The sequence below is a fragment of the Melospiza melodia genome, chromosome 27, assembly GCF_035770615.1.
Source record: "Melospiza melodia melodia isolate bMelMel2 chromosome 27, bMelMel2.pri, whole genome shotgun sequence".
Classification (NCBI taxonomy): domain Eukaryota; kingdom Metazoa; phylum Chordata; class Aves; order Passeriformes; family Passerellidae; genus Melospiza; species Melospiza melodia.
In genome coordinates, this window is record NC_086220.1 from 8,204,840 (window position 1) to 8,231,034 (window position 26,195).

Below are 26,195 nucleotides of genomic sequence, written 5' to 3' on the forward strand. Positions count from 1 at the left end.
AAACCATTCCAGGATCCTGTTTTTAACTTGGCCCTGTTGTCTCACTGACCCAGGGCCCATCTCCAGAGGCACAGGCAGGGCTGGTTCTCACCCTGGGCAAGATTAAAGGCAGAAAAACCAACCCTGCAAGGCCCCTGCTGTTGTCACCTCTTGGTAAACACCTGCACTTCTTCCTACTGAATTAACCAAATTCATTTAGCAAGAGCAAGTTCATTTTGCTGGCTTTCAAATGCCGGCTTAGGGGAGGCTCTGTCATTTGTTCCTCCTGGGAGCACTTCCCAATCTTAAATTAGAGAACAAATGATGACCTTTTTTTACCCAGGAGTCCAACACGGAGGGCTGTTACAGGCAGTTTTTTGCCTTTTTTCTTCCATGAAATGCAGTTAACAAATGAGACTTTTGACAAAAAATCCCCAATTTGAACGTAGAAGTCGATTCAATTCACCCCCTGTTAGCTCCTTGATTGAGAGCTATGTAGATTGAAGAAGAAAGGTATTGATCTGCTTTGGGGATTGAAAACTAAGATGAAGTGGAATATGTCTGTGGGTGAAAATGAGGTTTTAAATGGATGGAGGAGGCGGGAGAAAAATAAAACACAATGTGATGTTAATAGGAAGGAGTTTTGGGTTTCTCTGGTGGTTCTGCAGGGGTGGAGAGGACACAGGATGCTGAAGTTGTACAAGTCATGGAAAATCAGTGTTTGGCTCTAAATTGGGTCAAAACAGCCCCAAAAAATTCTGATTTTGGGCTATCAGAGCATCCATCAGTTCCCAAATCCTGTTTGGACAGAGAGACATCCCTTGTTGAACAGAGCTGACAGATTTCAGTGCCCTGAAATCTGATCTTTAACATCCCCTCCCAACCATTCCACCATTCCCTGAAATAAAAATTGAGATTTTGCCATTGCAAATGTGAAACTCAGGTCTAAATGAACTGAAAAAAATCATTATAATTGAAATGTTTCACTCTTTCTCCAGATAATCTGCTAGGAGCCTTCTGTATCTATTATTCTTTGGGGCATGTGACTGGCTTGTTTTTTTGGCTCATTGGGTGAAGTGAATTATTAACTTTTATTTATTAACTTTCCTCTGTACTGTCAACTCCAGGTGACTTTCATTGATTGCTCAAGGTGACAAGGAGGCATTAGGTAATAAATATCAAGTGCTGCAATACTTAAAGGAAGTGAATATGAAAGTGCTGTTAACGGAATCAAGTAAAAATTGGATTTATACCCCTAACAAAAATTCCCAGGAGAAATTGCTTTCTGTTGGACTCCTTTTGTAATTCAAATCCAATCACACAAGTGTGAGCTGCTGTAATACAATTGCCTGGCACAGAGAGGGGTTTTTGTTGGAAGGTCTCAGAGCACTTGTAAACACACAGAACATTTCACTTCGCGGAGCGTGGGGAGACGAGGATGGTGGTGCAAGAGTGAAGAGCTTTTAATAAGTGCAGTCTCTGCCTTGTTCCGAGTGATATTTTTAATTTAGTTCAGATCTGGAGGTGTGAGATGCTGGGGATGGCAGTGGGCGAAGTGGTTTCTTCTGTTTTGGCTGCTGCAGAGCTCCTCTGGGTCCCTGAGGGATGGAAAGGGTCTGTGGCCTCTCTGCCAGCACCAAAAGGGGATTTGTGTAACTTCTGGGCTTTTTAGGGAGTAAAAAAAAGCATGAAAATACAAGCTGGTTCATGAATTGATGTGTAAAATTCTAAATTAGAATCCAAAACATGGTGGGAAGGGGGAAGAAACCCCATGGAACTCCCTCAGATGAAGAAGAACTTTCCAGTGCAGATTTGCTTCTAAAGGAGCTCTGCCCACTGTGCTCCCTTTAAACCATCAGGATGGAATTGTTGATATTGGGAGAATTCCAATATCAAAGGATGGAATTGTTGATACTGGGAGAATTCCAAGGGCTGAGGGCTTGGAAATTCTTAGGGAGTTGGGATTTGGAGCCCAACATCTCCCTTGGGCCTTGAGGGAACATTGAATTTTACAGCTGGACACAGAGCTCCAGTGGCAAAGGGAATTTTAAGTGTTTAATGGTGACAAAAAGAGACCAATAATGAAAGATTTTCACGAGGAATTCTTTAATTTTGGCTCCCCTATGACTTGAGATGGATTTCACCTTGAATCTTCCTTCACCTTCTTCAATTTTTATTTTCTTTTTTTTTTTTTTTTTTTGAGATAATCCTAACACCCGAGACGAAAATGCCTTCGAGCCCCCTGGATAAACCATTTAAATGCAAATATTATTTTACCGCAAAATAATTGAAATACAAATTGAAAAAATTTGTTTTGGCGATAATAATTAGCACCTTGTAAATGAGACTGGGTAAAAAAATGCTGCACATGAGTGGGAGTCCATTTGCAGACACTGGGAAAAAAAGTTTCTCATCAAATTACCTTCTGTTTTCTGAGTTTTATTTCAACTGGGGGTTGAGATGATCTGTGTCATTTTTACAGATATCTGCAGTGGAGGTGAGAAAAAAAATGAAATCTTTGCTGTGTTCATCTCAGAGAGAAAATAACAGTAAAATTTTCAGAAGGTTTTGGATCAGGCTGAACATTTTAATTGAGGCTCTGACTTTCAGGACGAGATTTTTAAGGATATTGAGATGGTAAAATAAGTGGAGACTTGCCCAGGGGGGGTTTATAAAGGAAATTTGGCTGCACAGCTCAGGTGGGGTTAGGAAGGCTCCAGAGGATTATAAAATATTTGTAAACCTGGGGCTCTGAAATTCCTTTGGAAAGGATTTGTGAACTTGGGTTTGGTTTTGTGGCATTTGTCACAAATGTGTCACCAAGGGGATCAGTCAGAGCATCCCAGCTCCCATCTCAGTGGCTTTGCCACATCTTAAACCAGATTTTTTTGGAGGATAAATCTTGGTTTGACAGGAAAAGTGCAGAGGAGCTTTGAGGTCCCATCCCAGGCAAAGCATTCAGCAATTCTGAAGTTGAATCCTCAAAAGCACTGGAGGAGCTGAGAGGCCACAGAGGGAATTCCCAGTGGGGCTGTTCCTCACCCCAGAATCTGCGTTGTGAAAAATGCCTATTTTATGAAAAACAGACAAAAAAAAGGAGAAAATTTTGAAAAATTTATGAAAAATGAAAACTCTGAAAAATTGATGAAAAATTTGATGAAAATTTTTTATTGGCTTTTCGCAAATATTGGAATGAATATTGTATGTGTTGTGTTAGAAAGTGATGCTGGATTAATTCCCTTAAGTAGTGTGTTAAATAGAGTTTTAGGTTGTAACAAAATGTTAAAATAGAAACGATGTATGTGGGATATTTTTTTAAAGAAAGGAATGAGGTACTTGCAGCAGATAGCAGCCACAGGACACCTAAATCTTTCAGAGAAAAAGGATTTATTGCTCCATTATCAGAAGAAATGAACTGTTTTTGCTGTCAGGATTCAGAGGAAGAAGTTGACACTGACCAGACAGAATCCTGTGTTTGAATGGAATTTATGCATCATGTATGACGTGTATGAATATGCAACAGGTTATTGTTTTTAAGGGTTAATCCTCTGTTAATATGGGTCCTTTTTTTTAGGCTTATTTTGCCCAGAAAGAGGTACCTGGACTGTCTGTAACTCTTTGTTTTTATTGTCTTATATTGTCCTAATCCAAATTGTCCAAATTCTTGTTACTCTAATTATATTGCTATTTTTATAACCATTTTAGAACTATTAAAATTTTCGAAACAAGTGATTGGCATTTTTCACGTGCATTAATTGGGCAATGCCTGTGGAATGTCTGGAGATGGAAACAGCTCCAGAAGTTCCTGGGTTTATCATCCTGTGGAGAGGAGCAGCCAAAATTGCTCAAGAGACAATTCTGGAAGGGGAAAGGTTTGAAGGAAGGAAATGACATCCCTGGAGGAGGAGATGTCTGAATTTCCTGGCTGAATGTTGGGATGATTCCTGGAGCTGAGCAGGTGATTCCAGGGGATGGTTGCCCTGTCAGGAGGAGCTGGAGCTGCTCCCTGTGTGCCTGTGCTTAGCACCTGAGCCTGGGCTGCCTCTGCCATGGAAATTTGGGATGAACCACCCTGATGCTGCGGCTTTAGCAAGGTTTCCAAACCCTGCTCCTTCATTTTCTGCCCTTCAGGCTTCCTTCAACACCCCCAGCAGCTTTCTGCACAAACCAGGGAAGTTTTCCTATTGAGTGGAACAAGGGATTTGTCTTTCCAAACAAGCTGAGGGTCTGCTGGGAGGTAAAAGAAACAACGGGAAGGATTCCACTGATTGGTGAATGGAAAAAGGGATTTGATTTTACAAATAAAGTTTAGGTTGGCTGAGAAATGAAATTAGACATTGAAAGGTGAAAGAAACAATGGGGAGGAAAAACCCCTAAATTCTGGAAGAATTAAAAATCCAAAGGGAGGGTTGTACGTTAGCGGGAAATCTTAGGAATCAGGTGTTCTGGGAAGTTGGAACCCCTCAAATACCTCAGAAATGGGGAAAAACCCCTAAATTCCCTAACAATTAAAAGGGAGGCTTGTACATTGGAGGGAAATCTTCTGTATCAGGTGTTGTGGGACGTCTGAACCTCCCAAGTACCTCAGAAATGGGAGAAAAACCCCTAAATTCCATAATAATTCAAAATTAAAAGGGAGGGTTGTACATTAGAGGGGAATCTTTGGGATCAGGAGTTCTGGGAAGTCTGAACCTCTCAAGTACCTCAGAAATGGGGAAAGAGAGAAGGAAAATGCAGCTGGGAAACTGGGGTAAAAAGGAGGCTGCGTCCTCCAAAAATCTGAGAGACCCCAGGGGAATCCTCCATGGCCTCTGCCTTGCTTGGAATAAAGTTCCAGGACTCCTCTGTCTCCTTTTTGGGCATAAATCTCTGGTGTTTGTGGATGAATTTTTTGGTTTTTTTGTGCTCGGGGTGTGGGGTGAATTGTGTGACACAACTCCAGGATTTCACCTGAATCTGAAGCTGCTGCAGTGCCACAGGGGCCAGACTTGAAATGTGGAACATGTGTACCAAGAAATGGATTTGCTGAGAAGTGGAGAGGGCAGAAACCTGGCATTGTGTTTAAAGTCTTATCAACTGGGGCTGCTTAATTTGATTTTTCAAGCGTTGTTCTTCCCGGGGTGCTCAGGTTTTTTGTTTGCTTGGGGTTTTTGGGCTGTGAATGTCTGAACTCCTTCAGCTCTGTGGAAATCAGTGGGCCTGGCAGAACCAATGTCCCTTGTTCTCATGCCAAAGGCACCAAATAAATTCACTTTTGTCACAGCACAGACACACCTGTGCTTAGATGGGTCCAGCACAGAGGAATTTGCTGGTTTGCCTGCAGAAAGCTCAGGGGTTTTTTCCTCAATTTTTCCTGGACTTTTGAAAGAAATTTTTCCTCATATCCAACTTGAACCTCCTCCTAATTAGGAAAATCAGGTTATTTTCCCAATATCCAACCTCCCCTCCTCCTGGCAGGGAGGAAAACTCAATTTCCCTGTGTGGTTTTCAGGTGTGTGGTGGCTCAGTTGGGGCTTCTGTAGAATCCCAAACGTGTAGGAAATTTTCATAACTGTCCAGGACAACATTTTTGATTGGGAAAGGAAGGGAGAGCGCACTAGGGATGAGTTTTGCATCTTTTTTTCCTCTTCTTCCTGCTTGGGAAGGCCTGAAAAAGGAATTGCTGGGCTGGAGCAATTGCAGAAAAGAAAGAAATTCAAAAGAAATTTTTCCTCACATCCAACCTGAACCTCCTCCTAATTAGGAAAATCAGGTTATTTTCCCAATATCCAACCTCCCCTCCTCCTGGCAGGGAGGAAAACTCAATTTCCCTGTGTGGTTTTCAGGTGTGTGGTGGCTCAGTTGGGGCTTCTGTAGAATCCCAAACGTGTAGGAAATTTTCATAACTGTCCAGGACAACATTTTTGATTGGGAAAGGAAGGGAGTGTGTGAGAAAATTTGTTACAAGAATGTAAACATCAGAAGGCTTAGAAAATCGTAAAAAAAATCACGGTGGTTCTTCTGGGCTTGGCAGAGCTGAATTCAGCTGAAATGCACTTTTTTTTTTGGTGCCCTTGCATTGCCCAGCTCATCACTCCCCGTGCTCAGGCTCTATCTGAGATGGAAATCATCCCCTTGATGATGCTCTTGGATCCACGGGCTTTTGATGAAGTTACAGTTAATGGAATGACTCTGCATTATTTATTACCCAGCAGGCTTTGATAGGAGGCTGGAGGTTAAGCTCCAGCTCGGAGAAGGTGAATCCTGAGGGCAGCAAGGCTCCCATTGATCAAGTGTGGAGGAATCAGATTTGCAGGCGTGAAAAGCACCAAGCACTTGTTTTTTTAAAATTTTAAAAGTAATAAAATTATAAAAATGGGAATAAAAGTTATAAAAATAGGAATTAAGGTTAAAAAAAATAGGAATTAAAGTTATAAAAATAGGACTATAATTAGAGTAATAAAAATTTGGACAGTTAGGATTTAGGACAATATGAGACAATAAAAACAAAGAGTTTTGGACAGTCCAGGTACCCTTTCTGGGCAAAATAAGCCCAAAAAAGGACCCACTTTAACAGAGGATTAACCCTTAAAAGCAACAGCCTGTTGCATATTCATACACCTCATACATGATGCATAAATTCCATTCAAACACAGGATTCTGTCTGGTCAGTGTCAGCTTCTTCCTCTGAATCCTAACAGCATCTTCAGGGCTGAGCAAGGCAGGAAGAAGTTCATTTCTTCTGATAATGGAGCAATAAATTCTCTTTCTCTATCTATCACTCTGCTATCATTCTACTCAAACTCTTGCGGCTTGTAAATCTTCACACAAAGTTGGTAATTGTTTCCATGGGCTAAAATTGAAGGCAGAGGTGTTTGTGACTCCCTGCCAATGGCTCTAAGCCCCCTGCCAGGGTCTGGAATCACCCAGGGCAGCCAGAGGGATGTCCTGACACTGGTAAATGATGCACAGCACTAAACAATGGCCACAGGAACGTTTTTCCTATTTAGGAGGCAGTGCAGACAGTGAGGGGTTGGTGTGGGTGGGTTTGGAGAGCTCTGAGCATTGGGGTGTGTGATGGTGTTCACAGGGGTCTGAGGATGAGGGAAGAGACGAGGATCTGACTCCATGTTTCAGAAGGCTTGATTGATTATTTTATGGTATATATTCTATTAAAACTATACTAAAAGAATAGAAGAAAGGATTTCATCAGAAGGCTGGCTAAGAAAAGAATAAGAAAGAATGATAACAAAGGTTTGTGGCTCGGACTCTCTGACTGTGATTGGCCATTAATTAGAAACAACCACACGAGACCAAACCCAGATGCACCTGTTGCATTCCACAGCAGCAGATAATCAATGTTTGCATTTTGTTCCTGAGGCCTCCTAGCTTCTCAGGAGGAAAAATGCTAAGGAAAGGATTTTCCATAAAAGATGTCTGTGACAGGGGTGAGGTGAGCAAACCTTGGAGGGGCTGCTGGACAAGCAGGGTTTGCCCCTGGTGTTTCAGTGTTTGCCTGTGCATTTCAGTTTTGCTGGGGAAAGGTTTTTTTTATGTGCCTGTGGTTGTGGAATGGGCTGTAGAACAACAGGGAATAACAGCATTTCTGTGTGAGTAACAGTAACTACAGCAAATGGCAAAACCCCAAACTGCTGCATTAGGGAGGAGGCAGCCATGGATCCTCCATAAATGATGCTGCTGAGAGCAAGGCACTGTGCATGATTTGATATTTGTTCCTGCTGAATGGTGCAGTGACCATGCATCAGCGTTTGCTAAATTAGATTTTGTTTCTGCCGAGGAACAAAGTGCAGCGACTTGTATTTCAGGAAGCACTTCAGAGATAAATTCAGTCTCCCTCTCTCTCAAGCACTGCCTGGATAATAACATGGTGTAAACCAACAGCTACAATTCTTCCTTGCTCTACACCCCCCTGGATCTGGCCTGGGATTGAAGTTTAAGGAATTGCAAGTAGGTGGAAGATGATTTTTCCCCACTGGTTTCCTTTGCACTTGTCACATCAGAAAACGCCTTTGTTTGTTGTTGTTGTTGTTGTTTACCTCCTGGCAGAGGGGGAGGTTTGTAGTGACACATTTTGGATGTTCAGGTTTATCTCAGTCTGGAGCTGCTGGAATTCCCTGTCAGGCAGGGCTGGGAGGGAGCAGCCGCCAGGGCAGCTCGTTTGTGTTGCTTATTTGAAAGGAATTACAAAAATCCTGTTGCTGTGAGTGTTCTACCATGGCTGAATCTCCCGTTTCTCCTGGTGGGTTTGGTCAGGGTGCAGTGACTGTCACACTGCCACCTCTGGGACACTGGGCTGAGCTCTGGAGCTGCTTCAGGGTCCCTCTAAATCTGCAGTGACTGGCACCAGAACAGTGCTGGCTCATGTGTCGAGATGGCTTTGGATTTACAGTGGAAATAAAACCTCCCCCGAGTCTCTGCCTCCACTCCTGGAGCTTGTCCTGTCAAAAGAACTCTGCTCTGGAGCACAAGGATGTGGTTCCTGCTCCTGCCACCCTTCCTTTCTCTGCATGGCAGCCCCACACTGAAGCCTGGGGGGTTTGGAGCTCTCCTCTGCTCTGCTGATATTTATTTTTCACTGCAGTGTCTGGTCACGTTAAGTTTTTTACCATGTGGATTAAACTCTGTGTTACAAACTGCAGTTCTTCTGTGAGGGTAGTGCAGAGTAAATATTCCATCATTTCCCTGGTGAGGAGCCCAGGGTGAAGCCAGTTAGTCTGGGGGTTGTTCAGAGAGTGCCTGTTGCACAAAAGAACTCTTGGAAGTGGAGATGTGGTTGAACCAATGTGTGAAAAAATGGAGAAATGGAGTCACCAGCGGTGAATTACAGTGGTGGTGTCCCAGATAAAGAAACGCAAAGTGCTGTGGGTTTCCTTAAAGGATTCAATGGGTTTGGAGGTGCATTCCAGCCTAAATGATCCCGTGAAGATCCTGAATGATGATCCCCTAAATGATGATTCCTTAAATGATGATCTCCTAAATGATGATCCTCTAAATGGTGATTCTCTAAATGATGATTTCCTAAATGGTGATGCTGTAAATTGTGATCACCTAAGTGGTGATCCCCTACATGATGACCCCCTAAATGATGATCCCCTAAATGGTGATGCCCTTAAATGATGATCCCCTAAATGATGATTCCCTCAGTGATGATCCCCTAAATGATGATGGCTTAAATGATGATTCCCTAAATTATGATATCCTAAATAATGATGCTCTAAATGATGATCCCCTCAGTGATGATCCCCTAAATGATGATGCCCTCAATGATGATGCCCTAAATGATAATCCTCTAAATGTTGATCTCCTAAATGGCAATGCCAAAATGGTGGTCACCTAAATGATGATTCTCTAAATGATGATTCTGTAAATGGTGATCCCCCTGAATGATGATGCCTTAAATATTGATGCCCTATATCATGACCCCCTAAATGGTGATCCCCTAAATAAGGATGCCCTAAATGATGATCCCCTAAATGATGATCCCTTAAATTATGATTCCCTAAATGATGATGCCCTAAATGTTGATCCCCTAAATGATGATCCCTTAAATTATGATTCCCTAAATGATGATGCCCTCAATGATGATGCCCTCAATGATGATCCCCTAAATTATGATCCCCTAAGTGATGATCCCCTAAATGATGATCCCCTCAATGCTGATGCCCTCAGTGACCCCTCGTCCTTGTCTGCAATTCCTGCCCCAAAGCAGAGCTGAGGGATTCATTTCAGGGCCCCACTCCCAGCAAAGCACTCTCCAGAATTGAGAGGAGGTGCTGGCAGAGCCCAGCCTGGCCTCAGCTCTGGTTTTCCTCCCTCCCAAATGGGACAAATGCCCACAAACCCATCCCTGTGATGAGCCCAGGGGGTCCCACCCTCTGGAATGTCAGCCCATGGAGAAGGGATGAGGAGCTGGAACACCCCCAGGAGCACCCCTCAGATTATGGGGGATGATGATGCAGCATTCCCATCCCTGGGGGAGGAATTGAAGGTTCCTCCTGTCAGACTTTGGGATGGGAAGAAAGTGCCAGAAATTTTGGGAGAATTTTGTCCTCTGTCAACCCCAAATCCACCTGGAACTTGCGCAGCACAGGCACCGGCGCTGCCCTTTCATATCTTTCTGCTTGTTTGTGCTCCTGGGCCAAAGGGATAAAGGGAGTTGTTTCTGCAATCTTCACAGGAGAAATTTTGAATTTCAGATAAGGTTTTGTCAGTCAAGGATGAGCTGAACTAACTCAGACCTGGAAGCAAATGATAGAACACATAAATTCCCTCAGCTTCCCGGATTTCTTTCCCTGCCTGATGACTTTTTCCAGCAATGTCCAATATAAATGAAGTCCTCTGCTATTACAGCTATTACAGAATATATTACTGCCCAGTTTGGCAGCTTTTGCAAAGCTGTGCTTTGTTTGCAATAAGCAATTTTCTTTTATCTGTGCCCAGAGCACCTCTGGGTCAACGTCGTGAACATGCAAATATTTCAGTAGATTGATTGGATACATCATAAAACTCTGCCTTATTTTTCTATTATTTATTTGTTCTTTCAGATAGATTTATGTCCATTTGTGGCACAGGCACTGGCTGGGGAAGGATGGGCTGAGTTTGTGGATTTTGGAGCTTCCCTATGACCTTGGAAGTGTTTGGAACATGGTGTCTGTGACCTTGAATTTATTTCCTGAGCTTTGTGCAGCCTTGGTAGCTTTTACACCATCGGGAAATTGAGAGATACAGCCTCTTTAATTTCCCATTTGCCTTAAATTGTTCTGATGAACTTATGATTAAAATAAAAATGAGCAGGAGGGACAGTTCAATATCCCCCTGCTGCTTATTGAGCGTGGCTGAGGTTGGAGAAAGGATTCGACTGAATTGGAGAACAGAGCTCGTGGATCTTTGGTTCTTAAACCAAACTGGGCTTCATTTGACTCCTGTGTGATCACAGGAATATTCCCACTCCTGTGCAGCTTTCTGGCACTGAGCTTTTCCAGTGAACTCCCCAAAAGAAATGGAGCCCAAGTGGAGGAGGGAGGCGGATTCGTCTCTTGGGTAGTGACAAAAAGCCAGGTGCTACAGAAATGCAAAATACTCCAGACAAGGAATCCTGTGCCTCCCTCACTTTAATCCCTGGTGGATTGTGGGGCTGTCCTGCCTCTCATTGATCCAATAAACGTGCTACAAAAAGATTCCCTGGGTAGTAAATAGGATGGGCTGTCTCAGATTCATAAAACTCTGTCTTGCAGGGAGAAGTTCCACAGGAGCGTTTTTTGCACCCAAAGTAGGTCAATCTAATTATAATTGCCTTTAATGAGCACCACTCTGCAGCTCTGTACCTGTAGCTGCTTGGCACTCAGAAGTGCAAATGCCTTTGAGAAAAAAAGAAGGAAAAAAAAAAAGCAAGGAGAAATCAAAGAAGTAATTTCTACTCTAATGCATTTCGACTTGAAAGCCTCTGTTGTCCCCATCAGCAGGGTAAACAATGCAGCATGGGTGGGAAAAGCTGGAGCAGCAGCTCAGGGGATAAAGGTGAAACTCAGATTTTGGGCCATGGGGTTGACCCTTCAGCTGTCTGGAATTTGGCTTTGTGTGGAGGAATTGGTCCAGTCTAAAGCAATGAGGATTGGAGCAGTTTGGAGCGAGTTTTTTGTGCCTCCGGAGGAATGGGTTTGAGGGAGGTTTGAGGTGTTTCTCTGGTGTGAGAGGAGGGGAATGGATTGGAGGAGGTTTGAGGTGTTTCTCTGGTGTTACAGGAGGGAAATGGATTTCAGGGAGGTTTGAGGTGTTTCTCTGGTGTTACAGGAGGGAAATGGATTTCAGGGAGGTTTGAGGTGTTTCTCTGGTGTTACAGGAGGGAAATGGATTTCAGGGAGGTTTGAGGTGTTTCTCTGGTGTTACATGAGGGGAGTTTTGTTCTCTGCAGCTTTGCAGCAGCTCCTCAGAGGTACTGACTGAAGATTTTCTGTGTGTTGAGGCAGAATGAGGAGCACAAACCTGAGAGGAGCCAGCAGTCCCCCAAGGCAGGGTCTGGCCAGTGATTTCTGCCCTGTGTGCCCCCATCAGGTCTGACAGGGGTGTGAGTGCTGCTGCTGCTGTTTTTTGTTCCAGTGAGCCATTCCCAGGAAGGGTTGGAGGGCACCTTACACAGGATGGTTTGTTTGGTCAAACCTTGCACTGTGTCCTGCTCTTTTTGGAGTCAGGACAGGTTTGTGGCTGACCTTTGGCCATGCAGGTGATTTCACAGGTTTGAGGCTACCTTGGTGGCTCAGCCTGGCACTCCTTGGGGTCCCTTCTGCTTTCTCAGGGTGAGGGAGGGATGTGGCACTGCCTGCACACTCAGCCCTTCTTCTGCCTGTGGCCAGGTGGAAATGGGGGAGAAGGAGAGAATCAGCTCTGGAATTGTCCCTGGAACTGGGAGAGAAGGGGACAATCAGCTCTGGCATTGTCCCTGGAACTGGGGGAGAAGGGGACAATCAGCTCTGGCATTGTCCCTGGAACTGGGGGAGAAGGAGAGAACCAGCTGTGGCATTGTCCCTGGAATTGGGTGAGAAGGGGACGCTCTGCTCTGTCACTGTCCCTGTGCTGTGCCCCAGCAGGGCCTGGCACCTGGCAGGGTGCAATCCCAAATGGCCAGGGTGTGATGGGAGAGCTCTGGGTGTTGTGCTGGGCTGGGGAAGGGTGCCTGAGGAAGGAGCTGTCCCCAGGGCCAGGCTGCAGCTGTGAATAATCCAGCTGTGCTCACAGCTGTGCTCTGTGGGCAGCAGAGCCCAGGGTGTGCCTGGGGCTTTGGGCTCCACATCCCTGCAGGGAGGAGGCCAAAACTCCATCCTCAGATTTTCCTCTTCTCTATTTCTCCTAGTGGGAAGAGCCCTGTGTGCTCTGTTGGGATGCTGACAACATTCAATGCTCACCTCTGACTTTGTGCCTTTTTGTGTTTTTTTTCTCTTGGCAGCCCAGAACTGCAGTCACACATTGCAGGGCCCAAACGGGACAATACAGAGCCCAGGCTTTCCCTATGGATACCCCAATTATGCAAACTGCACGTGGACAATCACTGCTGAGGAGCAGAACAGGATACAGCTCGTTTTCCAGTCCTTTGCATTAGAGGAAGATTTTGATGTATTATCCATCTACGATGGGCTGCCTGAGCAGGGCAATCTGAGAACGAGGTACAGTTGTTCATTACAGTGATGTTTATCAACATTTCCCCCCTTCCTGCCACTGGGATTAAATCTGCCCTTGGATTGTTGATGCTGCAATAAACTGGGAGTGTTTCTCCATGAGCAGTTCTTACAGTTGTTTTGATTTCTTAGCTCTTGATAAGGCTTGAAATGTTTCTCTGAACTCCTGACAGTAATGATTTAGCCAGGCTCGTCCCAGACATCCAGAGGAGTTAATTAGGAAATGGAGCAGGAGGGAAGCAGAGTTAATGTGCACAGAGCTTCCCTCAGTCCAGAGGAGACTCCTGGATGGGAGGATGGATTGTGGCGTTCGGTGACAGCTCTGCCAAAGCCTTTGTGGGTTTTCCCAAAACATCTGGGCTGGTCCTTAACCCCCAGTGCATCCAGCAGCAGGACAGGGCTGCATTCCCTCCCATTGCTGGATCTCATTGCGGTGAGAAGTGTTCAATAATCCAGTTTAGTAGTGCTAGGAGAATTAATCCACAAACAGCAGAGGTTTGTGGCCAAAAAGGAGACAGAGGAGTCCTGGAACTTTATTCCAATAAAGGCAGAGGCCATGGGGCATTCCCCTGGGATCTCTCCAATTTTTAAAGGATGCGGCCTCCTTTTTATCCCAATTTCCCAGCTGCATTTCCCTTCTCTCTTTCCCCATTTCTGAGGTACTTGAGAGGTTCAGACTTCCCAGAACTCCTGATCCCAAAGATTCAACTCTAATGTACAACCCTCCCTTTGAATATTTAATTCTGATGGAATTCAGGGGTTTTTCCCCATTTCTGAGGTACTTGAGAGGTTCAGACTTCCCACAACACCTGATCCCAAAGATTCCCCTCTAATCTACAACCCTCCCGTTGAATTTTTAGTTCTTACAGAATTTAGGGGTTTTTCTTCCCCGTTGTTTCTTTCACCTTTCAGTGTTCATTTCTCAGCAAACCTAAAGTTTATTTGTAAAATCAAATCTCTTTTTCCATTCATCAATGGAGTGGAATCCTTCCCATTGTTTCTTTTCTTTCCCAGTGCTGGTTTTACCTCCCACAGCTGGTTTGGAAAGACAAATCCACTATAGGAAAACTCCCCATGGTTTCTCCAGTGAGGCTCCCAGTGTAAAAGAAAGTTTTGTGGGAGGCTGATTTTGCTGTGTTGCTGTGGCAGCATCCAGGCTCTGAATCCCTGGAATTCTGAATGCAGGATTCTGCAGCCCTGGAAATGGATTTTCCTTCAAAGCCCTCGAGTTCAGGACAAATCCATTGACCTCAGTGTCTTGTCTGACCCGAGTGGAACATCTGAGCTGCACCCTGGTGGAAATCAGCTCTTTATGTAGATTATTTCAGTTATGCAAATAAATCATCTCCTCATTTGGCAACTGTGCTTGAGAATCACTTTAATTATGGGACCTGGGTGGTTTAATCAGGAGGTTCAGTGCTTTGCTTTGGGGATAATGGAAAGGTGGAAAATTTGGGGGTAAAATCCAGCTCAGGAAACTTTGTGTGGTGAGAAGTTAATGCTGCTCTGAGATCCTCACTGGAATATTCTGGTTGTAAATAAAAGTAGGAGAAAGGAACCTCCCAAGTGTGAGCTGGGGATCTGCACTAAGGGAGGGTGAGGAGGCAGAAAATGTTCCCCCTCTGCCTCCCTGGTGAAATTCAGGTGAGTTTGGGCAGGTGAACGTGAGCTGGGGGTGGAACCAGCAGCAAAATCCACCTGGGAATGTTCCAGCTGTGAGCTCAGGAAATGGAGTGTATTTAGGGCAGGAAAGGGGAATAAAGGGGGCAAATTAAGGGGATTTCTAAAGGTCTGAAAGCACTTAGAGAGGGCTCAGCAAAGTGACAGAACTCTTGCATGGTGGGCATTTACTTTCTTCCCTTGTACATTTCTGGATTAGTAATTAATAATTTCTAATTTGTTTTAGTTCTAATTAATAATTAGGAATTAGGAATAAAGGGGGCAAATAAAGAGAGGGATTTCTAAAGGTTTGAAAGCACTTAGAGAGGGCAAAGATGAACTCTTGCATGGTGGACAATTGTTTTCTTCCCTTGAACATTTGTTTTCTTCCCTTGGACATTTGCTTTTTTTCCCATGGGCATTTCTGGATTAGTAATTAATAATTTTTAATTAATAATTAGGAATTAAGGGGGCAAATAAAGAGGGGGATTTCTAAAGATCTGAAAGCACTTGGAGAGGGCTCAGCAAAGTGAAGGATGAACTCCTGCATGGTGGATACTTGATTTCTTCCCTTGGACATTTGCTTTCTTCCCTTGGACATTTCTGGATTAGTAATTAATAATTTCTAATTAGTTTCGTTCTAATTAATAATTAATTAATAATTAGTAATTAGTAATTTCCAAACCCTGGAAACTGGCTGGCTCCTTTGGGCTGTTTCATGTCTCATCTCCTTGTTCACCAATTTCAGTGTTTGGACAATGCTCTGATGCACGGGGGGGATTGTTGGGGTGTCCCCTGATCCCTGTGGGACCCTTCCACCTCAGGAGACCCCAGGTGTTATTTTTATTACTGCATCAATCTCACCTCATTAAACTCTTAACTGTTCCCTAACACTGGGTTACTCTTTTCTCCCTCTTTCTCTCTTTTTTCTCTTTCTCATGGCCATCAATTTTGCTTTTTTTTCCTGCCTGCTCTCCAAATGTTCTCCATTCATCACTGAGGTGCAGCCCTGAAGATGGATGGCCACGTGTCACTCATCACAGCTCACCCAAAATGAGCTGTGAGCAAGGGGAAAAGACGGGACAACTCGATTTCTTTGCTGCTTTCCCCTCCCAAACTTCTATTTTTGAGCATCCCCCATTCATTTGTGGTCCTTCCCAACCCAGACCATCCCAGGATTTCCTGGGAAGGGGTTAATGTTGTGTTCATCATGTGCTGGCAAACACCCTCTTGTCTTGCAATTTAATGTGGTGTGAAGGTTCCCTAATAGAATAAGAGCAGCCCTAATCCAATGAGGCATTTGCTAATAAACAGCTTTACTGGATATTAGGGAATTTGCCTTTCGTGTTTGTGATGAGGACGTGAATATTAAATGGCTTTCAGTGCCTTAATTTAGACATCCAGGGCTGTTGTCATCTCTCAGTGCCATGACTTTGCTTTGTTTGCTAAAATCAGAGCCTGTTTCCAAATCTTTGCTATTTCAGCTTCTCTGGAATAATTTGGTTTTTAGAATCCTGCAGTGGGTTGGGTTGGAAGGGAAGTTCAATTCCATCTCATTCCATCCTCTGCCATGGGCAGGGACCTTCCACTGTCCCAGGCTGTCCAACCTGGCTTTGGACATTTCAGGGATCCAGGGGCAGCCACAGCTTCTTGGGCAACCTGTGCCAGAGCCTCTCAACCCTCACAGGGCGGGATTTTTTCCTCATTTATAACTTAAACTTCCCTTTTTTCAGTTGGAACTTTCCTCCTTGTCCACTGGAATTTTCCCAGCTCCTGGCTTTCAGCAGGAACCACTGTGGGGGGGAATTTTCTGTGAAACCTGAGAGCTGTAGATTGTAATTGTATCATTATAATTCTTATATTCATAATATAATTATAATTAATCATGAGATACAATATATATAATAATATAATTTATAATGTTATCTATAATATATAATGTTACATTATTGTTACATAATATATAATATATATATTATATAAACATATAATATATATAATATATATGGTTATATATATTATATATATTGTTCTAATATAATATAAAATGTTATCTATATTATAACATTATATATTATAATGTTACATATAATATATAGAATATAGAATACAAAATATAGAATACAAAATATGCAATATAAAATATACAATATAGAATATAAAATATATTATGTAAGATATATAATATAGAATATATTATATAAAATATATAGTAGAATATATATTATATAATATAATATGTAATATATATAATATAATATATAATATAATATAAAATATAATATATATAATGTATATAGTTATATTTATAACCTAATATACAATATTATAACAATATAATCATAATAATTATATTTGGTGGCTGCACAGTTTTCTCTTCCTTGATGAGGGACATCAATATTTGCTTCCTATCCAGGACTTCCCCTTCTCTTGAGCTCATTACCCCAGACCAGATCCTTCCCAAATCCTCTTCCCCCAAGTTCCCAGCTGCTGTGGGATGCTGTGGAGCCCTGCGGTTATTCCAGAACATTCTTTGCCCAGTTCCCTTTGTGCCCTGTGATTGTGGCATTGTTCCCAGGTCGCTCCAATCAGGTTCCCTTCCTGATTGCCTTCCCACTGTGCTGGGCTCAGAAACTCAGCACACACCTGACTGCAATTTGAATTCTTGGGGTTGTTTGTGGCTCTGAGATTGCTGTGGGATTTGGGAGAGGCTCTGCACCTCTTTGTGTCAGGCTCTTGTTCTGTGACATCCCCAGAGTGGGCAACCACAGAGCCACGTGGCTTCCCCCAGCTGTTTCATCTGCCAGTAATTTGCAGCACCCCTTTAATGTGAGAATCATAAATCACTTGCAAATTCCCTGATTTGAAGCTTCGGGCTTGTACTCAGATCCAAGGAAAACACATTTCTAGTCTCCCTGTGAGTCGGTCGTTGTAGCTCCCTAATTCTGTTTTCCCAGTGAGACCTGCTGAATTTACACTCCAAATGGAAGTGGTCAGCTTAGAAAATCAGATTTTTTTTTCTTTTTTTTCCTTCCAGAGATGTTCAGAAAAGCCCAAGGGGACAGAATGGGATGTTTCTCCCAGCAGAGATTCCTCATTTGTAAATGTGCTGAGCATTGCTGGGGTTTCTCAGGCTCTTCCAACCCCTGGGCTTCCCTTCCCACCTGTTGTGGGCAGGGAATTCTGTCATCCTCTGGTCTCTTCTCTGTTCAAACAAAACATTTCAGTGATGCTGGGTTTATTTGCTTGAGAAAAATGTTTGTTTGAGACTGTGCATGCAGAGGAAAAAACTCCCAGAGCCTTGCAGAGCCCACATTTCCACAGGCATCGCTGGGAGGAACAACAAATTCCAATTTATTGACACATCTGGGAGGAACCTGCAGAAATTCCTGTTCCTGCAGAGTGTGCAGGGTCTGGGGGAACATTTGCACTCATAACTGTAATGGGGTTCAGTAAGAGCCTGAGTGAGGGCTGTGGGACTCCAGGAGTCTCTTCAAAATGCAGTTTATTGTATCCAAGAAATAACAGCAGTCCAGGGTGGTGGGTGACAGAGCTGTGCCCACAGCTGTCAGCTCCAGCTGCAGGCAGCCCTGGAGACCCTTGGTTTTGGTCACAATGCATTCTGTACTTTCCTTTTGGTCACAATGCATTCTGCACTTTTCTTTGTTGAGCATCTCAATACAGCAGGACCAATCTATACCTTAACTTTTATCTATAGCCCATCATAACTACTGTAATTGCCATATTCATGTTCCTGTTCTCCAGTCACTAAAAGTCAGTACATTGCAGTTTAAGCTAGAAGTTGTTTTTTAGTTTTCTTGCAGTGGAAGATTCTGAGACCTTTTTTCTACTTGCCACATCAGCAGGCTTGTTTGCCTGTGCTCTCTTTCTGCTTGGTAAAAACATCTTCTTGTTTGGGGTGGGTTTATCCATAAAAACCCCTTCTCACTAACACACCCTTTGCCTCCTTGGTTATCCAGTAACGGCTCAGCAATTAATTTCTTCTAGATCAAAACTTGCTTCCATCTCTATTCCTTCTTCGGATTCTACATTAAAAAAAAAATCCTTCCGCCAAGCACACATATGTGTGAGACCTTCTTGTCAAACTTTCATCCTCCCCAGCAGGGTTCTGTGCAGACCCTGCTTCCCTTGCAGCTCACGTCCCACATCTCCCAGTGCCTCCTCAAGCTGCTCCCAGATCCTCATCCCTCTTCCCTGACAAGTGGCTGAAGAGGGAGGAGAAGGATTGCCATCAATCTGCTGTGTGAGCAATTCAGAACCACGTCTTGGGCCATATTTAATTGAGTGGAAGTTGAAGGATTTGGTTTGAACCCTGGAAATGATGTGATCTTTGTGATAAGAGCAGAGTTATCTCCAACCTGACCTAATTTACAGCTGCAGCAGGAATTACCTGCACCTTGCATGTTTCTCTTGATAACCTTTTAATTACTCTTTGAAAAAGCAGCCTGGGTGACTTGTACTTAATTACCAATCACGAGCACAAAGCTTTTGATCTTAAAAACAGCAAAAGGAGGAGGAGAGGAAGGGGCAAAAAAAGGGAGGAGGAAAGGAAGGGACGAAAAAGGAGGAGAGGAATGGACAAAGGGAGGAGAGAGTTCCCCCAGTGTTCCTGTGGCTTGCAGAGATGCAAATTTGGGGTGAAATGACATCTTGGGGGTCAGTCCTGATAAAGAAAAAATCCTGGGGTTCAGTTCTGGTAAAGGAAAAATCGTGGGGTTCAGTTCTGGTAAAGAAAAAAATCCTGGAGTTCAATCTTGGTAAAGAAAAAAAAAATCCTGGGATTCTGGCCTGGTATAGAAAAAAATCATGGAGTTCTGTCCTGGTAAAGAAACAAATCCTGGGGTTCAATTCTGGTAAAGAAAAAAAATCCTGAGATTCTGTCCTGGTAAAGAAAAAATCCTCAGGTTCAATTCTGGTAAAGAAAAAATCCTGAGGTTCAATTCTGGTAAAGGAAAACCTGGAGTTCAGTCCTGGTAAAGAAAAAAATCCTGGGGTTCTGTCCTGGTAAAGAAAAAATCCTGAGGTTCAGTTCTGGTAAAGAAAAGAATCCAGGAGTTCAGTCCTGGTAAGGAAATTCCTGGAAAACCAGCATTTGTCAGCTGGGAATGCACAGAGCTCGTGTTTGGAGTTTGTGTTGAGTCACCTCTGGCCCAGTGCAATATTCCTTTGTCACTGCCTCATGTCTCCAAGGTGACTACAGTTCTTTTTGCTAAGGAGAAGGATAAATAAAGCAGAGGGCCAGCTAAATCCTTTGTCACCTTTAGTAAACATCCCAGCCCCACCTCCCTCTCCCCCTCAGCACAGCCTTTTGTCACTTCCCATTAACTCCATGGGAAAAGAAACACAACAAAACCCCACTTAAATTTATGTTCTCTGCTGTGTGGGATAAAATCCACTTAATTTGTGGTTTTTTTCTCTCTGGGAAGAGCAGGGTTTGAGCTGCTCCAGCAGCTCCAGGACCCTTCAGCAGTGTCCCTGTTTTGTTGTGAGGAAGTGCTGAGTGTTTAAACTCTGTCTGCAGGATAATTGATGAAACTGGAGCTGAAAGTCTGGGAGAGGTAATGGAGTTAATGCAACTGCAGCAGGGCTCTGCAATTTCAGTGCAGTTTTTCCATATTTATTAGCCGAGGGTGCATCAGGAGGAGTGATAAAAGCAGCTGATTCAATCAGAGTGGGAGCTTTTTTCCCTGGCACTGTGGGGAATGTTGGAGGCTCAGGAGGAGCCTTGGCAGGGATATTTTGGCAGCCTCTGCAGAGGTGGGGATGGAGAGGTTTTGTGCTGGTTTAGGGGTTAAAGGAGGTGCTCACACCTCTGAGGTGAGACACACAGAGATGTTCTTATAATAATAATAATAATAATCATCATCATCATCATCCTCCTCCTCCTCCTTCTCCTCCTTAAGTAATAATGAATATGTTCCTTAAATAATAATAATTATATTACTATATAATAATACATTATATGTTATTCTATATTATTCTATATTATTCTATATTATTCTATATTATTCTATATTATTCTATATTCTATATAAAAATATATATTATTATATAAAAATATTCTTTAAATAATAATGAATATGTTCCTTAAATAATAATTATTATATTATTATATAATATCTTACATATTATCATGTATTAATATATATTATATATTATATATTATATATTATATATTATATATTATATATTATATATTATATATTATATATTATATATTATATACAATATATATTATATAATATATATTGTGTAATATATTATTATATAAAAATATTCCCTAGATCATAATGAATGTGTTCCTATAATAATAATAATAATTATGATCATCATCATCATCATCCTTAAATAAGAATGAATATGTTCCTTAAATAATAATTATTATATTATTATATTGTTATATAATAATACATTATATATTATTATATATTAATATATATAATATAATATATTATATAATATATAATATATAATATATAATATATAATATATAATATATAATATATAATATATAATATATTATATAATATATAATATATAATATATTATATATTATATATTATATATTATATATTATATATTATATATATTATATATATTATATATATTATAATATATATTATATATTATTATATTAAAATATTCCTTAAGTAATAATGAATGTGATGTTATTATTATCATTATTATTGTTGTTGTTGTTATTGCTATTGCTATTGCTATTGTTATTATTTTCTTTAATTATTTAATAATAATTTTAACCAAATAATGGTTTGGTTAAAATGATTCAAAACCAATGTCCCTTTGAGCCCGCGAGCAGGGTGGTGGCACTGCCCTCTGTGTGCTTTGGTGCCAGCATGGGGAGGGCAGGGCAGCAGAGGCTGTGGGGCACAGGCAGAGCCCTGGCTGGGCTGGGATCCCTCCCAGGAGCAGGGCTCAGTCCTGCCCAGAGCCCAGGAGCTGCTCTGCTCCCTGGGCACATCCCTTATCAGCTTTCCCAGCTGTAAAATGACATAATCCCAGAATCACAGCGAGCTGCTGGCCTGACAACCTCTCCATCCTGCCTTCCTTGCCTTCCAAGCTGTGTCAGACATTTGTGCCTTTCTGCAGGCTGTGGAGCTCTGAATTCCTGCTCTGCCGGGCTGCTGGAGCTCTGGCTCTTCCCAACACCTCCACTGTGGCCACACTTGTGCCTTGCTCCCCACTTGCCCTGTGTTCAGCAATAAACAAACCTGGAAGCAAAATAAACACCCCCTGTGATTTCCAGGGCGTTCCAAGAACCTCTTTTTCCCATTTACTCCATTTCACACCCCTGGTGACTTTTTCCTTTTTGCTTTATTTTTTTTTCCTTTTTTTTTTTTTTTTTTTTGAAGAAAGACAGAAATAACCCCAATCTGCCAAGTTCTGAATTGAAGCTGCTGAGCCGTGCTTGGGCTGTATCCAAACTTGCCTTTGTTTACTCAGAATGTCAGCTCGGATTTGCCAGGGGGGTGACTGAGATTTGATGAACTTTTCCTGTGAATTTGTGTTTTTCTTCCTCTTGGTTTGTCATAATGAGGCTGAGAACGGAGGTGCCACAGTTGGATTTCATGGAATTTGTGGAAGGGTTTGGGTGGGAAGGGAATTAAAGCTCCTCCCAGGGCTGGGACAAAATCCCACTGCAAATCCCAGGAAATCTTGGAAAAAACCAGCATGGAAGGGATGTGAGAGAAAGAATAAATCACATCCAACTCCACGCTCTTCCCAGTCCATTGCATTGCATGGAAAATCAAATTTACTGAAATTTGATGCTCACTACCTGTCCCCAGCCTGAGCCATGAAGGCCTCATATATCTGAGCTGGCTCTGGGCTCTATAAATAACACTTTTCTAGTGGGAATTGACCCAAACCCTGCTTTAAACAAGTGGAGAAATCCATCCAGGCTGGGATTTATGAGCTCTGTCAGTGTCCCCCGAGCCCGTGTTGGTTAATGAAGCTTTGTCAGTGTCAGGGGTAAGCAAAGGGCTCCTGGGCCTTGATGGATTGTGCTTGGCTTGGGAAAAGGAGGGAAAATGCAGCTCGTTCCTGAGACTGAGAGCTGTGCTGGATAAAATTCCTGGGAAAATTGGTGGTGTTATGGCACTGGGAGACGTTAAGGAACAGAAAAAAATGAGGTTTTGTTGCCCTTTGCTTGTGTACTGTCATGGGAAGAAAAATAAAAGTAGTGAATGTCAGAACCAGTGGATTGTGCTGTTTTGGAATCAGTTCTCCAGCAGCTGGGATGGGATAGAATTTGCCATGTGAGGGAAATGTGAGGGAAATGTGAGTGAAATGTGAGCAGATCCAAGCACTCCTGTGCAGGTGTTTGTTCTGTGCCCGACTCCCAAACAGCAGCAGTTGGGTTCTGAGCACAAATCCCTCCACCAGCTTGGCTAAATCCAACTGGGAGCTGTTCTTGTGTCACTGCAGGATCCTTTTAAGTTGCTTGAGAGTTGATTTTTTTTTTTTTTTTTTTTTTTTTTTTTTTGGTCCAGAGCATCATTTCAGCCTTGCAGGGCTGCAAATGAAAGGACAACTATCTCAGTGACACCAGTGAGCTGTGCCTGGAGGACAGAGCTGCCTTTTAAGTGTCTGCAGCATTTGGGAGCTGGGAGTGCTCTCAGATCATGCTCTGCTTGTTTTATTGATGATTAATGAGAGCCTTCGTGTCCATGGGCTCTGGAAAAAAGCTGACATCTCGCTGTAATTGTGTTTTTCTTTAATAAATACAGGGGGAAAAAAAAAATCTAACAGAGCCGCTGAGGGGGGAAATTCCTGCCCCAGCCAAGCCTGAGGAAATGCCAGGAGAGAGAGACAGAGCTGGCTGCTGAGGGGTGGCTTTTATCCACAGCCACTGGCAATGGGAAATTCTGCAGCAAGGAGAGGGGATGAGAGGTGTGAGGGAGGCTGAGGCAGCAGCACCTGGGCTGAGGGATGCTCTCAGCACCTCCTCAGCCCAACCTTTCCTGCTCCAGGCCCTTCCTTCTTGGGGTCTTTCTTTGTTAAAAGTCTCTTTTCCCACACGAGTGCTTGAAGAATGAGTTGGAGATCTTCATTTCTCGGTCTCAAGGTTGTTTATTGTGTCATATCCATAAAATTCTTTCTCCTGCCCTGCTGAGGTCTGTCCAGCAGGACAGTTCCAGGCACTCTGCCTGCCCCCAGGGCAGTGTTATGTCTTTATACTAAAAACTACCTGTACAATATTTACAGTTACTTCCCAATACCTATCACCTATGTTAGACAGTGAGCTTCTACTCTAAACCAATCCAAAAGTGCCACCATCACAGCAGAAGATGGAGGCCAAGAAGAAGGACGAGAAAGGCTGGACATGCCCAGATTCCTCCATCTTGCCCCCGAGATTGTTAAATGTCTCTTTTCCCAGCCTGGCACTTGAAGAATGAGTTGGAGATATTCAGTTCTCAGTCTCAAGGTTGTTTATTGTTTCTTATCTATAAAATTCTTTTTTCTGGGCTGCCGAGGTCCATCCAGCAGGACAGTCAAAAGCACTCTGCCGGCCCCCAGGACAGTGTTGTTATCTTTTCATACTAAAAACTGTAATGTCTACAATTACTTTCCAATACCTATCACCTATGTTAGACAGTGAGCTTCTACTCTAAACCAATCTAAAAGTGCCACCATCACAGCAGGAGATGGAGGCCAAGAAGAAGAAGGAGAAAGGCTGGACATGCCCAGTTCCCTCCATCTTGCCTCCATATAAAAAACCCCAAATTCTACTTTTTCACCCTGTCATAACTTCACTAATATTCTACCTAAAGTGTTGTGGCTTGCAGATCTTCATACAAGGTTGGTAATTTGCTCCAGGGGTCATAATCAAACCCACAGGTGTTTTGGGCTCTGTGCCAGGGTCTCTGAGCCCCCTGGGTTCTGGGTTCTGACACTTTCTCAGCTCTGCAGCACTCCAGGAGCTCCTGGAGGATCCAGATGTGCACAAGCCCTCCAGATGTGCCCCAGGGCTGGCCAGAGGGGCAGCATCCCCTCCCTCCCACCTGCCCTGCAAGGATCATCACCCCAGGGTGGTGCAGGGGTGCCAGGCTGCTGTCACTCACCCTGCACACAGCGAGCATTGTGCCTCATTTGATGGGCAAATTTTCCCTAATAGGTGCCTTGAAATGACAGGCAGGAAAAAGCTCACCGAGCTCTGGGGTGCTGTAATTTAATGCTGGGTTAAATGACACAATCCAGTGCATTTTCATTAGATGTTCTGAGACACTTCTCCAGCATTTATGCTTTAAAGGCTGCTGGATTGCCAGCTGCAATAACTGTTTTGATTGCAGCCTGAGCTGATGGTGGGCATCCTACCAGAAAAATAATGGGCTGGGCTTTAATTATGGCACCTGCGCTCCCCAAGTGCGTCAGCAGGGCCCTGCTGCGTCCAAGGGATGGCAAAATGTGCAACAGATGGAGCTGAGGGGGGCTTGGAACGGGCCTGGGGGGGTGTTGGGGTTTGGGGGATAAAGAAATGTTCAGGTGTGGCTGGATGGTGCTGAGCAGAGCAGCCAGGGGGGCTCTGAATGGGCTCAGCTCCTGTCAGAGACTGGGGACAGGGGCACTTTGCCATGGGTGCTGTGGGGTCCAGAGGGGCTGCAGAGATCCAGGGAAGGCTGGAAAACTCCTGCTGGAGCTGAGGGGGCTCAGCTTGGAGAAAAAGAGGATTAGGAGGGTGTAAGAGCCGAAATGAGGGATGTGGGACTCCAGGCTGCTCTCCAAAATGCAGTTTGTTCCATCCAAGAGGTTACAGCAGTCCAGGGTGGTGGGTGACAGAGCTGTGCCCACAGCTGTCAGCTCCAGCTGCAGGCAGGCCTGGAGACCCTTTGGTTTAGGTTACAATGCATTATATACTTTTCTTTTGGTTACAATGCATTATTTACTTTTCTTTTGGTTACAATGCATTATTTACTTTTCTTTGCTGAACATCTTAATACAGCAGAACCAATCTATACCTTAACTTTTATCTATAGCCTATCATAACTACTATAATTACCATATTCATGTTCCTGTTCTCCAGTCACTAAAAGTTAGTACATTACAGTTTAAGCTAGAAGTTGTTTTTCAGTTTTCTTGCAGTGGAAAATTCGGAGACCTTTTTTCTACTTGCAACTTTGCTGACTTGTTTGCCTGTGCTCTCTTTCTGCTTAGTAAAAACATCTTCTTGTTTGAGATGGGTTTATCCATAAAAACCCCTTCTAACTAACACACCCTTTGCCTCCTTGGTTATCCAGTAAGACTGGCTCAGCAGTTCTTTTCTTCTCTATCAAAACTTGCTTTAATTTCTATTCCTTCTTCAGATTCTACATTTAAAAATCTTTCTGCTAAGCACACATATCTGTGAGA

General features: G+C 43.2%; 1 protein-coding gene across 1 annotated transcript in view; it reads left to right on the plus strand.

The window, feature by feature from the left end:
- Window positions 1-26,195, plus strand: part of CSMD2 (CUB and Sushi multiple domains 2) — a 261,846-nt gene that overhangs the window by 11,945 nt on the left and 223,706 nt on the right. Inside the window, 1 exon segment of the mRNA XM_063177637.1 lies at window positions 12,920-13,136. Coding sequence (XP_063033707.1) covers window positions 12,920-13,136 — 217 coding nt within the window.